Source organism: Diaphorina citri, unplaced genomic scaffold, assembly GCF_000475195.1.
Source record: "Diaphorina citri unplaced genomic scaffold, Diaci psyllid genome assembly version 1.1 scaffold1070, whole genome shotgun sequence".
Classification (NCBI taxonomy): Eukaryota; Metazoa; Arthropoda; class Insecta; order Hemiptera; family Psyllidae; genus Diaphorina; species Diaphorina citri.
The window spans coordinates 56,442-70,949 of record NW_007378499.1 but is presented as its reverse complement, the minus strand read 5'-3'; the positions used below and the strand labels follow the sequence as shown (position 1 = coordinate 70,949).

Genomic DNA, 14,508 nt, shown 5'->3' with positions numbered 1-14,508 from the left:
CCAAGCGTTGCATCGGTCTTAACCAAAAGTTTCGTGTCGCATTCTCAAATTTGACATCTACACATACCAAATTTCAAGTCTCTAGCTCTTACCGTTCTCGAGATATTTTGTTTACAGACAGACAGACAGACACACACACACACGAACCAATGGCTTACCAAATTTCAAGTCTCTAGCTCTTACCGTTCTCGAGATATTTTGTTTACAGACAGACAGACACACACACACACACGACAATGTACTACTCGTAATGTAACAGAAGGTAGGTAGGTTGTTATATGCAAGTCAAATGCTCCTTACAGGAAGTTTCCTGATGTTAGATACGTCATTTCGCCTTAGTAGAGCCGATGTGGTGTTCTCCTGTTTATTGACTATGTATGTACATATGTTTATAATATGTAGCTAAATGTTGATGTTGAGTACAGGTCGGTATAAATAGATATACATCTACATATGTTTGGCACTTAAAACTGACCATCGAAATTTTGACCCGATTACATTACTTTCCTTCCTATAGGATAAGGATAGTAAAAATTCGTAATTTTGTCACATCCACTATTATTGAGAAAAAAAATAACTCTCTCACTCTCACTCTCTCTCTCTTTCTTTCTTTCTCTTTCTTCCTAGGTACATTTTAAATACCTATGCGAATCCATTCTACATATGTATACCTATGTACATAAATATTGGAATAGATCAATTCCCGTTAGAAACACCACGTGTGGAATGTTCACCTAGAGAGGTGTACTATTAGTACTATAATAGGATTGGAATAGATCAATTCCCGTTAGAAACACCACGTGTGGAATGTTCACCTAGAGAGGTTACTAGGTACGATCAATACACTACTACTATATAATATTAGTACTATAATAGATATGTATGTATAATATCAGTATACTATGGGTACGTAGTATTAACAAGGCCAACAAATTTGAAGTTTTCGAGTAAGTATCAGTATACTATGGGTACGTAGTATTAACAAGGCCAACAAATTTGAAGTTTTCGAGTAACATAAAAATGCCGAAAAATCTCAAACCCCCAATATACTCGTAAGCTTGGAACTCTTGTTTTCCTGTCAAGCTTGATACGCACTAGGTATTAAACTGAAAATTGTCGAGTTCAAATTTAAAAGACCTCACTTTGGTCTCTTCTCTTAATTTGTTAGGTGCCTAATACGAGTTAATTAAAAGTGTAGGAAAGATAAGTTGAATAGTTGGCAAAACTATCATAAAAAAATCATCGAATAAAGACCTCACTTTGGTCTCTTCTCTTAATTTGTTAGGTGCCTAATACGAGTTAATTAAAAGTGTAGGAAAGATAAGTTGAATAGTTGACAAAACTATCATCGAATTCCGTTCCTACATCCAAATTTTTATAGCCGTACGATGCAACAATTTTATTGACTCATCTGACCAAATCTAGGCTTTGTCCTTTGAGAATATAGGAGTAGGAGTACCTATACATATTATGTATGTATGGCTGGAAGATAAGGTTCTCTCTAACATACATACACTTCTCTACTGATACACGCATCGATACATTGGTAGGTAGATTAGGTTTCTTGAAAAGAAACAACTTCCTCAAACTCCTTTAGATAGTTTTTTTTTCTCTGCAAATGGCCTTGTTGCTAAATTGTATCAAAAAAAAAAAAAGTAAAATAAAATCATCGAATTCCGTTCCTATACATCCAAATTTTTATAGCCGTACGATGCAACAATTTTATTGACTCATCTGACCAAATCTATATAGGCTCAGTCCTTTGAGAATATAGGAGTAGGAGTACCTATACATAATGTATGTATGGCTGGAAGATAAGGTTCTCTCTAACATACACTTCTCTACTGATATACGCATCGATACATTGGTAGGTAGATTAGGAATTTAGGACCGGCAAATATTTGGTACGATGCAACAATTTTATTGACTCATCTGACCAAATCTATATAGGCTCAGTCCTTTGAGAATATAGGAGTAGGAGTACCTATACATATGTATGTATGGCTGGAAGGTAAGGTTCTCTCTAACATACACTTCTCTACTGATACACGCATCGATACATTGGTAGGTAGATTAATCTTTTTCACAAAACCAATATCACTTCTTAGTTCCAACTTGGCTCATAGAAACCAGGAATGGGAAGTGATCACAATATTCAGGAATTAACCCCAATCAAGCAAAATGTTCATTGTATGAACTACTTCATAGTTTAGAAGAAAACTACTTCATAGTTTCTAAGTTATAAGTCCCATTCCCATGGAATAGGTAGGTACTGTGATACAGGAGGAAATTACAGCACAGTGGTTCTGTTAACCACTAATACTCTAGACATGGCTAGGGCGTAGTATTAACTTTTTACCATCATTATTTCACTTATATTATGAATTCATGGTGTAAATGTATTTCGAGGACACTTTCGTCAAACCAATAGTCTAATATTCCGTGATCATAAGTTCCATTTTATATTACTAATACTCTAGACATGGCTAGGGCGTAGTATTAACTTTTTACCATCATTATTTCACTTATATTATGAATTCATGGTGTAAATGTAAATGTAATTCGAGGACACTTTCGTCAAATCAATAGTCTAATATTCCGTGATCATAAGTTCCATTTATATTTCACTCTGCTCTATTTGCATTGTATCCAAGCCAAGAGATATTAGCGTCTTATGATAATCTTAGCATTGACCTCTCTGGTATCTTGGGTCAAAACAATAGTCTACTACAGCATTCCATGTACATACATAATATGTTTAGCATATACATAGCAGAAGTAGTTTAGTGCTATGTAGATATTGTGTTCTAAAGAACATAAGTACAGTTGATAGGTGCGCGGTGTTAGTACAATATTGTTGACCTTAGCACTCAAGTTCCTAGTGAGGTCCTTTTGTGTTGTGCACTTTGGGTGCGGTGCTTCTCCTTTCCTCTTGCTACTCTCCTGATCTTTCAGATTTATCTGTGGTTTCAGGTTTCAGTTATAAACTCATGATATGATAGGTTCGTACGTTTTGAATTCTTTAAGTATATTGCCCAATCTGTAGGAAGTTTGTTCCAACGATCTTCACGGGCATTTTTCAAGACTAATGTTATGCACATTTGTGCACAGTGCGTTGGGCCAAGTTTCAGTAAGCACGTCTGTTTTATCTTCAACTCGTACATCTTTCTCGTCTTCATAGAAAACCTCGGTTAGATCAATGGCGTAGCCTTCATTAGGGCGTGTATGGCGGCCATACACTCAAAATTTCACTAAAATAGGTACCCTTAAATATTGACTTTAAATGCTTAATGCATTTTTGAGTGATGGAAATTAGTGCCCTACACGCCCTACGCTTGAATTTACACCACACTACGCCACTGGGTTAGGTGATTTTGATGGAGTGACTGAACCTTTTGAACTTTTGAGTCTCGTTACAAAACTATAGGTACCTTCATTTTAAAGTTCAATGTTACCTAACCAGCAACAAGCTGGGTCCGTCCCTCCGGGAATTTTTTAGCCCGTAGTTTATTCGATCGTGATTAGAGAAAATCAGTACCTATGTACCTACCTACCTAATTCCCAATATAATGTTTAAATCACCCACCCGTTTATTGGCCTTCCTCGGCGTAGCTTAACATAGGTAACGCCAAAACCGGTCTTAAATGATCGACTGAAGTGTTATCTAAAACTTTCTCGCTTTGAGTTCATAGGTCGTCGCGACAAATTTCAAGATCAGAGCTCATTTGTGTGAGAAAATGTGAAAAAAATCCCCCAAAAACCAGTTTTTTTTTTTTTTTTTTGTTTTGTTTTGTTTTTTTTTTTTTTGCTTTATGGTTTTCTGGACAAAATTGCACCACCATGTTCGTGTTCCTGGTAAAAAGACCTTTAATTTGATATATAGGTCGACCAGGTTTGGATAAGTCCTTCTATGGGGACAGACAGACAAACAGACGACACCGAAGCGAATACAATAGTCCGTCCCTTATACCTTTTTATTACTATTGTAATAATAAAGGAAGGACGGACTAAAAACTAAGAGCATTTTATTTAGCCCAACTCCAGATAACTTTGCAGATTTATTATTATTTGGACTTTGAGTTATGGCTACCTATAGGTATGTATTTAAATGTTCTCATGAAAAAGTTTCAAATGACAAGATAAAAAGGGTATACGATCTATCCTGCTTAGCTTTTTCTCTCACTCTCCTTTTATTTAACTCCATAACTTTAGGTTGACATGCAGTGTGGCAATAATGTATAGTCTGTTAAGCTTTGGAGCTTCAGTGACAATGATGTAGGTATAGGTAGTCCAAGTTTTGGAGCTAGATTATTACTTGTTGACCTTTTTTGACCGAATTCAGTCCCGACATGAAATAATGGAATCAGAATAATCAGATGAAGACCAATCCTAGGATTTCAAAGTTTCAAAACGAATTAATTTCTGGGAGAAAAACGTTCCTATGCATTGTCTCAATCAAGTTTTTGAAGAGGTTAGACAAGAGTTTGAGGTCACACTTAAGACTCAATGTTGAGGGGGGGTGTGACAAAACCTAACTGTGTATGTCTTGCAAGTGATACAACAGAATGTCTGAAAAATTAGGAGTTAGCTCCGAAAGAATAGGGTACCTAAGTTATAATATTACATTCTGTATACAATACAACAGAATGTCTGAAAAATTAGGAGTTAGCTCCGAAAGAATAGGGTACCTAAGTTATAATATTACATTCTGTATACATACCTACCTACTTGAAGATGAGTGTTATTAAATTTTACAAATGAAATATCTACCTACCTCCTCCAAAGTTTGCCAAGAGTGTAGAGTACCGAACACCCATCACACTCATGCACACTATATTCACTATAATGAAACTGAATGGCAAGAGAAACAGTCTGCGAATATTAATACTGATGGAAGCTTTAGATTTTAGCAAAACAAGGATTATAGTCAACAGGTTCACTAAATATGCATGCAATTATGTACATTACCTCACTCTATGTATACATAGAGTAATCTAGTTCATAACCGTATTAAAACAAAAACACCAGAGGGAAATATGAGTGGGATGATGTTGTAGGGGGTTGAGAGGGTTTAGAGGGGATGGGGTAGTGAGAGGGTTTAGAGGGGATGGGGTAGTGAGAGGGTTTAGAGGGGATGGGGTAGTGAGAGGGTTTAGATTAGAGGGTAGAGTGAAAATAGAGTACCAAACTCATTATTAGTTTTATCTGCCGACACCTCGAGGGAAAAATTAGAACACGTCACATACAGAGAGGAGAGGGGAAGATAGGGAGGGTGTTGGATTGTTTGAGGTAAATAACTTTTATTATACCAAGCTATACAAGTGTAATAATAAATTATATCTAAGAGGTATGCAAATCTCGCTGGAGGACTTTAAACAGAAACCCCAGCAGCAATGTCAAGTCAAAAACACATAACGAGGTACATTAGGGACACATTTACTCAGAACCGCTGAACTGAAAGTATATTGACCATAATGATAATATGTTTGTATGTATATCTGAGTTATCATTGGGCCATTATCCATTAGAGGTACCTCAAATTTACCAGTAAATACAATCACATGTTGTGCTCTACATCTCACACACAGTTTTTCCAATCAATTGGTTTCCAGGAGACACAATATGAGACATACATCACAATACATAATATCCTTTTCCTGTGAAATGGGTTTCTGTATAGTAAAACCATGGAGTTGTTTAAGAAGGGGCCCTGCTTTACCACCATAATGTTTCCGCGAATATTAATACTGATGGAAGCTTTAGATTTTAGCAAAACAAGGATTATAGTCAACAGGTTCACTAAATATGCATGCAATTATGTATAATATTATATTTGAGCATAATTTAGCAATTCTTGCCAACAAACAAACCGATTGGGAAATTGTCGGTAATTTCAAGAACAGCAATTGATTGACATTAATATTTGATTTATATCGGAAAAAGAGATAACGGTAGATTGGTCGTACTTCCTTCTAATGTTAAACTAGTCAACGATGTAATCACGGCACACGCATTTTATCTCGCGGCATAATACCTATTAGCAGTATTGTGTGTATATCTGTGTTAAGAAACGTGGCTTGTATAGGTATCTTATGAAAACTAGTGTTTATGAAAATTTAATGTTTATTATTATTTTTTAGAGATTTGATAGAATGGACTCATTGTCCCGAAAGCGAAGAGAGAAGGAAGACAGGATAGGAGAAAGTCAGCCGTTCCGGGAACCAACCTTATCTGTTTAGGATAAAATCCGCCTGGGCGGGAATTGAACCAGCGACCTAGCGCTTACAATGCTCTTTTTATTATTATTATTCTGATTTTGATACCTTATAAAATCCGCCTGGGCGGGAATTGAACCAGCGACCTAGCGCTTACAATGCTCTTTTTATTATTATTATTCTGATTTTGATACCTTATAGGACGAATTAATTTCTGGGAGAAAAACGTTCCTATGCATTGTCTCAATCAAGTTTTTCAAGAGGTTAGACAAGAGTTTGAGGTCACACTTAAGACTCAATGTTGAGGGGGGGTGTGACAAAACCTAACTGTGTATGTCTTGCAAGTGTGAGTACCTACTTGACGTCTCAATGTAGAGAACGAGATTAATCCAATTTACAACTCGATGTAATCTGCTTAGATCTATCTGTTTGGCAGCTACCCTTGACCCCAGACACCTTACAGTTACTCTGGCAAGTTCCCACACCACCCACCGTTATAGTCCTTGATGTCTCATATAGCTTCTGTTTCCTAGTGTTTCCAGTAGATTAATATGTGTAGACACGATAAAATCAAAGGAGAGAAGAACCTTTTCTATTTTGCAAAATTTCACGAGAAGTAACCTCACCTCCCGATCGTCCAGATTCCTATTTAAGATTTTAAAGTTGACCCCTCTGGGGCCGCCCCTGATAGTGCCGAAAAATTGAAATCCCCTTGAAATAGGTTCCCCTTAAAAATAAAGCAATACGTGTTTTAGGATTTTTCCGAAATCCAAACGGTTCTTGAGTTTTCAGGGGTGGCAGCTTTTTTTAAACACCCTGTATATTTTATAGCCGGTATTAAAAAAAGAGTAGTGGTGAATAATAATATTTCCTCTATTTCACATGGAATATTTTAAACGAAAACCTTATTTATTTTCAAGTGCATCAGACGAGCTAAAATTTATAATAATGTTTCCGATTTTTGATTACTTGGCATAAAATAAGTTTTACATTAGGTAACGTCATCATGTATGATTCCAGTCCTAACATTTGGATGTCTCACATTATAGAGGAGATTCTGAAGAATCTCACTTACCAACAAATATTTGAACTTAGGACTGTCAACTCCATGTGGCATTCAATCTGCGTCAAATTGATCAACAAAGGATGTTTTACTATTCTCAAGAAGTTCCATTATGCCTTCAAACACTTGGAACAAATCAACAAAGAATGTCAATTCAGTGACGAGAAACGCTACCCAACCACCGACTATCAACATCTGTTCCATCTGACCTGGAGCAATCTAGAACTTATCCAATCCGAGTTCGAACTCACAACCACCTGTGTACGACGCTACTACACCAACCATCAGAATCTGTGTGTGTTTGACTACAAACTTCTGGACCACACAGTCTGGCTTATTTCACGTGTATACAAATACCCGTGGCGCGAGCTATCCAAAGACTTGACACTTGTGGAACCTGCACTAGACCGCTACCATGTGGATGAGTTCCGCACCCTTTGCAAAACCTGTCAGATCCGTTTCCATTATTATATTGAGAAGCCACTCAATGAGAATGTCTCTGTCAGTGGCGCCAAAATCATAGATATTCTGGATACGTTACTGGAGAGACCATCCTGCGCTGTGAAGACCGTGCACTTGCAAGAGTATGACCCAGGCACCAAACTCATTAGTTACAAAGCGACCTATACACTCCAGAACGCATGGTTTAGTAGTACTCCCCTTCATCCACCTACAGATATTCCAGACACATTCAATGCTATTCAATATTTCCACTACATTCGTCTGGTCCGGTTAGTGCGATATCACAACCGATTCACATTGGAGATTATTCACAAGGATCGCATGGGACGCTCAGAGTTCTGGGATGATATCACGTCTCCCAACGGCATTACCTTTACTGGACAAGGAGAGAATAACGGCTTTTACTATCACTATGGCTGTCTTAACGATAAAATGAAATTGATCAAATTCCGAGACCGAAACCCTGACATTCGGTTGGAACTTTGTGTAAACTTGACGAGCTCTTATCTATTGAGTAGTGTATGTCTTCAGCAATACTTGAGATCTAATCATCGGGATCTGGACTATGAGATGCGGCAACTTCTAATGAGACTTGATGTAGTGAATACGTTTTCCCTCCACAGTCAGTCACCAGAGCAATGGTCCATAGAGATTTCGTAGTCAGAAATCGAATCAAAAACTTTTCATTATATTCGTACTCACTTAACAAACAGTCTCTAGATAATCCTATGAATAATTTGCATAATCAAATGTGTACCTACCTAAATATGTAAAATTTATTAAGTACCTACATATTTATTTGATGATTTGCATCTAGATACTTAAGTACGTACACATTTAGTAGGTATAAACAGAATTACCTATATTCAAATTACATCACATTATATGCAGTGGTGTAGCTGCAAGTTAGAAAGTGTGGGTGCATGTAGATTTTTTGTTCCTTCATTCTTTTATTCATAAACCAAAAATGTGGTTTCGGGAGAAAATCTTACAAACTACAAAGGCTTCAAGCGGAAAATCTTAAGCTGTAACCACACTGTCGACTTAAACCAAACACTGCCTCGACAACATATAGATTCATCTCGCCCATCAACGGCGTCGACTATGTGTGGACACAGATTTACAATCAATAATTAAGTCACCTAGCTTATTCTGGACCAGGGGTATCCAAATAGCGGCCCGCTGGTCCATTTTTGTGGCTCGCGAAGCTTTTTGGGATTTGGGTCATTTGGGATGTTCAGCTAAAATTAGGAGAATACTTTTTGAAAAGTTCCGCCCGCGGCGCTCTAAATTCGATCGAACTTCTTTTCTAAAAGTGGGGGGGGGTTTCCTCTATGTACACAATTATATGGCTCGCGAAGTACCTCCCAATGTAGAATGTGGCCCACATACACATGGAAGTTGGAAACCCCTGTTCTGGACTATAGTTAGATTTCCTTTGAAATGAAAGGGGAGTAATCCTGCAGATGAAAGTATTACAATAACGCTTGGCCACTGAATAACTAGTGGTCACTTGATAATGGCGGGAAAATCCATCACATCAGAGGAAAGTGTATCTAATTTGAATTAGCATTAGCTCTGAGTACACACTATAAATACGCTATACATACATAAGTACATACCGTGTATACAGAGTGTTTATAAAGTGCGGGGACCCCTGAATATTTTTTGAACTGCTAAAGATGAAAAGCTGAAATTTAGGGTAGTATTTTATCTTTTCTAATGCCATTTTTTGAAGTAGTCGCCAAATTTCGGAGCCTGGATCGGTCCCAGGGGGCCCAACTTTAAAATCTTAAATAAGAACCCCCTACTTGTGATACATCATATAAAAGGTCTTAAAGAACGTAGCACCTTGGTACTACGCTCGATCCGACAAACAGGGACGGAGTTATGGCCTATTAAAATTTTCATTTTTCTATATTCTCCCGCCAATAGGAGAAGCACCAAAAATGGAAAATTCATATCGATTGGTGATTTGTACTTCAAATAGGTCCCACTAATGGTTCATATTGAACTTCGGTCGAAAAATAAAATTTCGAAACATCCATTTTCACCCCGCAGGCCATTAGGGCCAAAAATCTAAATTTCATTTTTGGGTCTGAATTTCAATGTAACCCATTAGTGGGACCTATTTGAAACACAAATCACCCATCGATATGAATTTCCCATTTTTGGTGCTTCCCCTATTGGCAGAAGAACATGGAATGATGGGTGTTCGGTACTCTACACTCTTGGCAAACTTTGGAGGAGGTAGGTAGATATTTCATTTGTAAAATTTAATAACACTCATCTTGAAGTATGTATACAGAATGTAATATTATAACTTACCCTATTCTTTCGGAGCTAACTCCTAATTTTTCAGACATTCTGTTGTATTTGTATTTGATGCCAGGTTGCCAGGACAATTATTTTTTATTCCCTCTACTTTCTTTACAAGTTTCTCTTTAGTTTTCAATCACAAGATAGGTAATTATAATGATACTATAATCACATCGTGTGTGAGATATGAGAAACATATGTCATAATGTCACATACGAGTATGTTATAGGTAATTTAGTATATATATTGCTCTGCTCATCAGGATCCAATGTTTGAGGGAACTTGAATCAGGGATCAAAGTTTCTATCAAGTAGATGTTTGTTGCAACAGTGTGACTTCTACATTTGCCTTTGATATACCTTACAAGTCTCGGAAAGAAAACATGGAAATGTTAGATTCCATTAAAATTTGTAGGATATTCCTATGACTATGTGATTGGTAGGATTTCAAGAATTCCAAACGATTGGCTTAGCAGGCAGCAGGCACCTTACTAGCCTTGTTCCTGTACTGTCTCGTTATAAATGACATCAATTATATTGAGAATGTAACGTACCTACTTTCTGTCCAGTATAAGATTTTACGTATTTGTTTACATTTGTCATTGCTGAGTTCTTTCAAGTCTCTATACATAATGATGTCCGTAATAATAATTTATTTACTCGTACGCTATTTGTGATGGAGTTATATTGATCACAAAAGAATGTAAAATGGGGGATTTACCTCTATGAAAAGTGACGACCTTGCATTTTTTCACATTTAACTCCATACGGTTATTGAAAGACCAGTATAAAAGTACTTAGTTCTTTAAGCCCACAAAAAGGGGTTCCTATTTAATATTTTAAAGTTGACCCCCCTGTGACCACCCCTGATAGTGCTGAAAAATTGAGATGCCCTTAAAATAGGTTCCCCTTGAAAATAAAGAAATACGTGTTTTAGATTTTTTTCGAATTCAGATCGAGGTCAATCTTGTATTAAAGTACTACGTTCTTTAATGGTGGGTCCGACTTGCAATGCAACGTGCAATGCAATGAAATTCGTTAGTTTGGACGTGTTTGAGAAAGTTGCAGCAAAGTTTTTTGAACATTGCAGCAAACGTTTGTGGGTATCCAAGAGGTTGGCGGTTTTCTGGTGGGTCCAGACTTGTGCATTGCACAAGTCTGGAACTCTGGACCCACCATAAGACCTTTGATATGCTGTATCACAAATAGGGAGTTCTCATTTAAGATTTTAAATCAGCTCCCATAGCGTAGTGGTCACTGCGCTCACCTTGCACGCGGGAGACCCGGGTTTGATCTCGTTTCAGTCAGCTCCCATGGCGTAGTGGTCACTGCGCTCGCCTTGCACGCGGGAGACCCGGGTTCGAATCCCGGCAGGGTCAAGAAATTTGTATCATGCAAATGATTGATCCCGTGACTGGCTGTTGCGGGGCCCACTCAGCCTCGTGAGGAAATCCAATCTTCAGCTCCCATGGCGTAGTGGTCACTGCGCTCGCCTTGCACGCGGGAGACCCGGGTTCGATTCCCGGGGGAATGGCGTCAGCTCCCATGGCGTAGTGGTCACTGCACTCGCCTTGCACGCGGGAGACCCGGGTTCGATTCCCGGCGGGGCCAAGAAATTGTATCATGCAAATAATTGATTCCGTGACTGGCTGTTGCGGGGCCCACTCAGCCTCGTGAGGAAAATGAGTAGCTATGACATATAAATGCGCATAGCGAGCGGAGCCAGCATGGTAAGTAAACATTGGATTTTAAGATTATTGAGATATTGGGAAAATCCTACAATGCTGCAGTGAGCACCAAAGTTGTGACCCTGGCTCCGACCTAAATTTTACAACTACTTTAAAAAATTGTATTTTCAAAGATAAAACACTACCCTAAATTTCAGCTTCTCATCTTTAGCCGTTCAAAAAATATTCAGGGGTCCCCGGACTTTATAAACACTCTGTATAATGAAATATACGTGTAGATTACGTATACATAGATTTGAATATACATGCATAAGTACATACTGGTACGTATATACAGTATACACCCACCCACAAAATTACTTGGACACTTCGAAAAATGTCTATAACTGCGCTTCTACCTTTTCAATTCGGATGATATTACTAGGGGACATCCCTAACATTGTTTTCAGTCATATTTGATACATTTTGTTGGTTAAAATGTTCATTAAGTTTCATTTTTATTTATGGCCTTTCCTCGTTCAAGACCTTTCAGTAAGAATTCTGTTATCCTGGAAAATCTTGTTTTTCTTCTTCTAGTTAGTGATTATTGTGCTCATTTTTGATAAATTGCTTGAGAATATGTCCGGGTACCCTTTTACGTGTTCTGATTTAAATCTGCATGCTGTGGAGGTAACTCAACCCGTGTTTTTAATTGATGAGGGTAACGTACCCATTATGTTGCTCAGAAGTTCAATGTCCCTCGAAGTACCATCCAATATGTTCTCAAGAGGTTCCATGATACTGGATCTTACTATATAGAAGACCTGAACAATGAAGAAAATTACCTAAAACTGCACAGAACGACCGTTTCATCGTGTCCCAGGTACTCAGAAATTGCTTCGCCACTGCTTTGGAGGTCCGCCAGGAGCTCCAGGATGTAAGAAAAGTCCATTTGAATGAAGGAACTGTAAGAATAAGGTTAAACGAGAATAACTTGACTGCTAAAAGGCTCCACAGGGCCCCAGAATTGTCCATACGTAACCAAAGAGCTCGGTTAGAATATGCTTGTTATCATATGCAGATCGAGAAAAGTGGAGAACGTCGTGTTGAAACCTGTCCTAGGACAGATCTACATCTATATATATCATATGCATTGGACACCCGCTCAACAGGCCAATGTTTTATTTTCAGATGAGCCCAGAGTGAGTCTCAGATGTCCAGAGGTCCATATGGAACCCTCAGAGTCCTCAGACATACTTCGGTCTCGTCTGAAAAATAAGAAATTGCCCCAGTGAGCGGGTGTCCAACCCACATGGTCGCAAGCATATTCTAACCGACCTCTTTGGCTACGTGCGGGCAATTCTGGGGCCTTTTAGCAATCAAGTTATTCTTTTTTAACCTTATTCTTACTGTTCCTTCATTCAAATGGACTTTTCTTAGTATCTGTATGACATAGGGATTAGTACTGTAATGCCTCTTGTCTTCAAAACAAAACTATGCTGCGTCTTTTCACATTTCATTAATTTTCGTCATTCTCGTATTACATTTATCCTTTTGAACTTTCCATATTAATTTATCTTCTGATTTATAATTTTCTTTGTCTTTCCGTTTTCAAGGTCAACTTTGGCGACGTCCGAATTCCCAAAGGTTTTGACTTCCCTCGACCCCAGAAGATTGGTCAATTAGCCGGAGTACATGGAGTATCTTCAGATCCTATTGTCATTGTGGACGCTCAAACCCTACTGGTGCCTAACTTCTCCTATGATGGAGAAGCTCCTGGTAAGAACTTGTTCTCTAGTTTTATTATATTATACCTTTGTTAACTATTTTCCCAACTATTCATATATTTTCCATGGGGAAAAAAGTCTATCAATTTCTAATTAGTATAGGTCATTACTATACGTATACAGAACGCATGGCGTAAAAATTCTTTTCTGTCCACGAGCTTTCTCAAGTTTGGATAGAGAGAGGCTTCTGAAGGTAGTATCACACGCTATGGCAAAAAGTACCATTTGCAAACATTACTACGATGCCACAGTTCTACGGCATATTCCATAGAAAAATAATTTTTCCTCCACAGATGCCAAATTCTGGGTGGGCACTGGACCACATCCATCACCGCAGGGTATTCGTGTCCCAGATGAGAATGGTAAGGAGGAGCCCCTGCGTCGTTATAACAGGAAGACTATTGTATTGACTCTGCCTGGTGAACTAACTGTGTTTGAGATCGGGCACTTTGGTGTATGGTGCGAGGCATTCACTGTGGACTTTGGACACATTCAGATTCCTGCTAATGTCAACATGCCGCCCTCTCTCAAGATGCTTGGTGTGTCTCCACAGGTAAGCACATTAGTTTCTGATATTTGTGATAGTTGGAGGGTTTTTTATTATTGGTGGAGGACTGTGGCCTGACCAAGTCTACCAGCTTACCGAGGTAGATAAGCAGAAGGCCGTATTCATGTGTTCATGACGTAATAGATAAGCTGACTCCAAACTTTGGTGTCAATTTGTACAGAATAGATGAGAAAACTAGTGAGTTTCAAGTGCAAGACACTAACTTAGCATAATGATAATGAATTCCCAAAGTTCAACTTCAAAGTGAAACGAATGATTAAAATGAAACGCATTAGAGAATTCGTACCGTATTAATGTAGCTTTGAATGTAGACATTAGAAGCAAGAGAAATTCATGGCATTAGACGATGTTATGAGTATTTCACTCACAAGTGACGACAATCTGTCATTAGAATGTGTTTGAAGTGATTTGCCAAGGAGTAAAGAATA

General features: G+C 38.1%; 1 protein-coding gene across 1 annotated transcript in view; it reads left to right on the top strand.

Moving 5' to 3' along the window:
* The first annotated feature begins 11,761 nt into the window (after nucleotides 1-11,761).
* LOC103514024 (protein Skeletor, isoforms B/C) overlaps nucleotides 11,762-14,508 on the top strand; it is a 50,825-nt gene continuing 48,078 nt past the window's right edge. Inside the window, exons 1-5 of the mRNA XM_026827083.1 lie at nucleotides 11,762-11,788; nucleotides 12,323-12,515; nucleotides 12,917-13,016; nucleotides 13,311-13,504; nucleotides 13,806-14,065. Coding sequence (XP_026682884.1) covers nucleotides 11,762-11,788; nucleotides 12,323-12,515; nucleotides 12,917-13,016; nucleotides 13,311-13,504; nucleotides 13,806-14,065 — 774 coding nt within the window. The remainder of the gene's footprint in view (nucleotides 11,789-12,322; nucleotides 12,516-12,916; nucleotides 13,017-13,310; nucleotides 13,505-13,805; nucleotides 14,066-14,508) is intronic.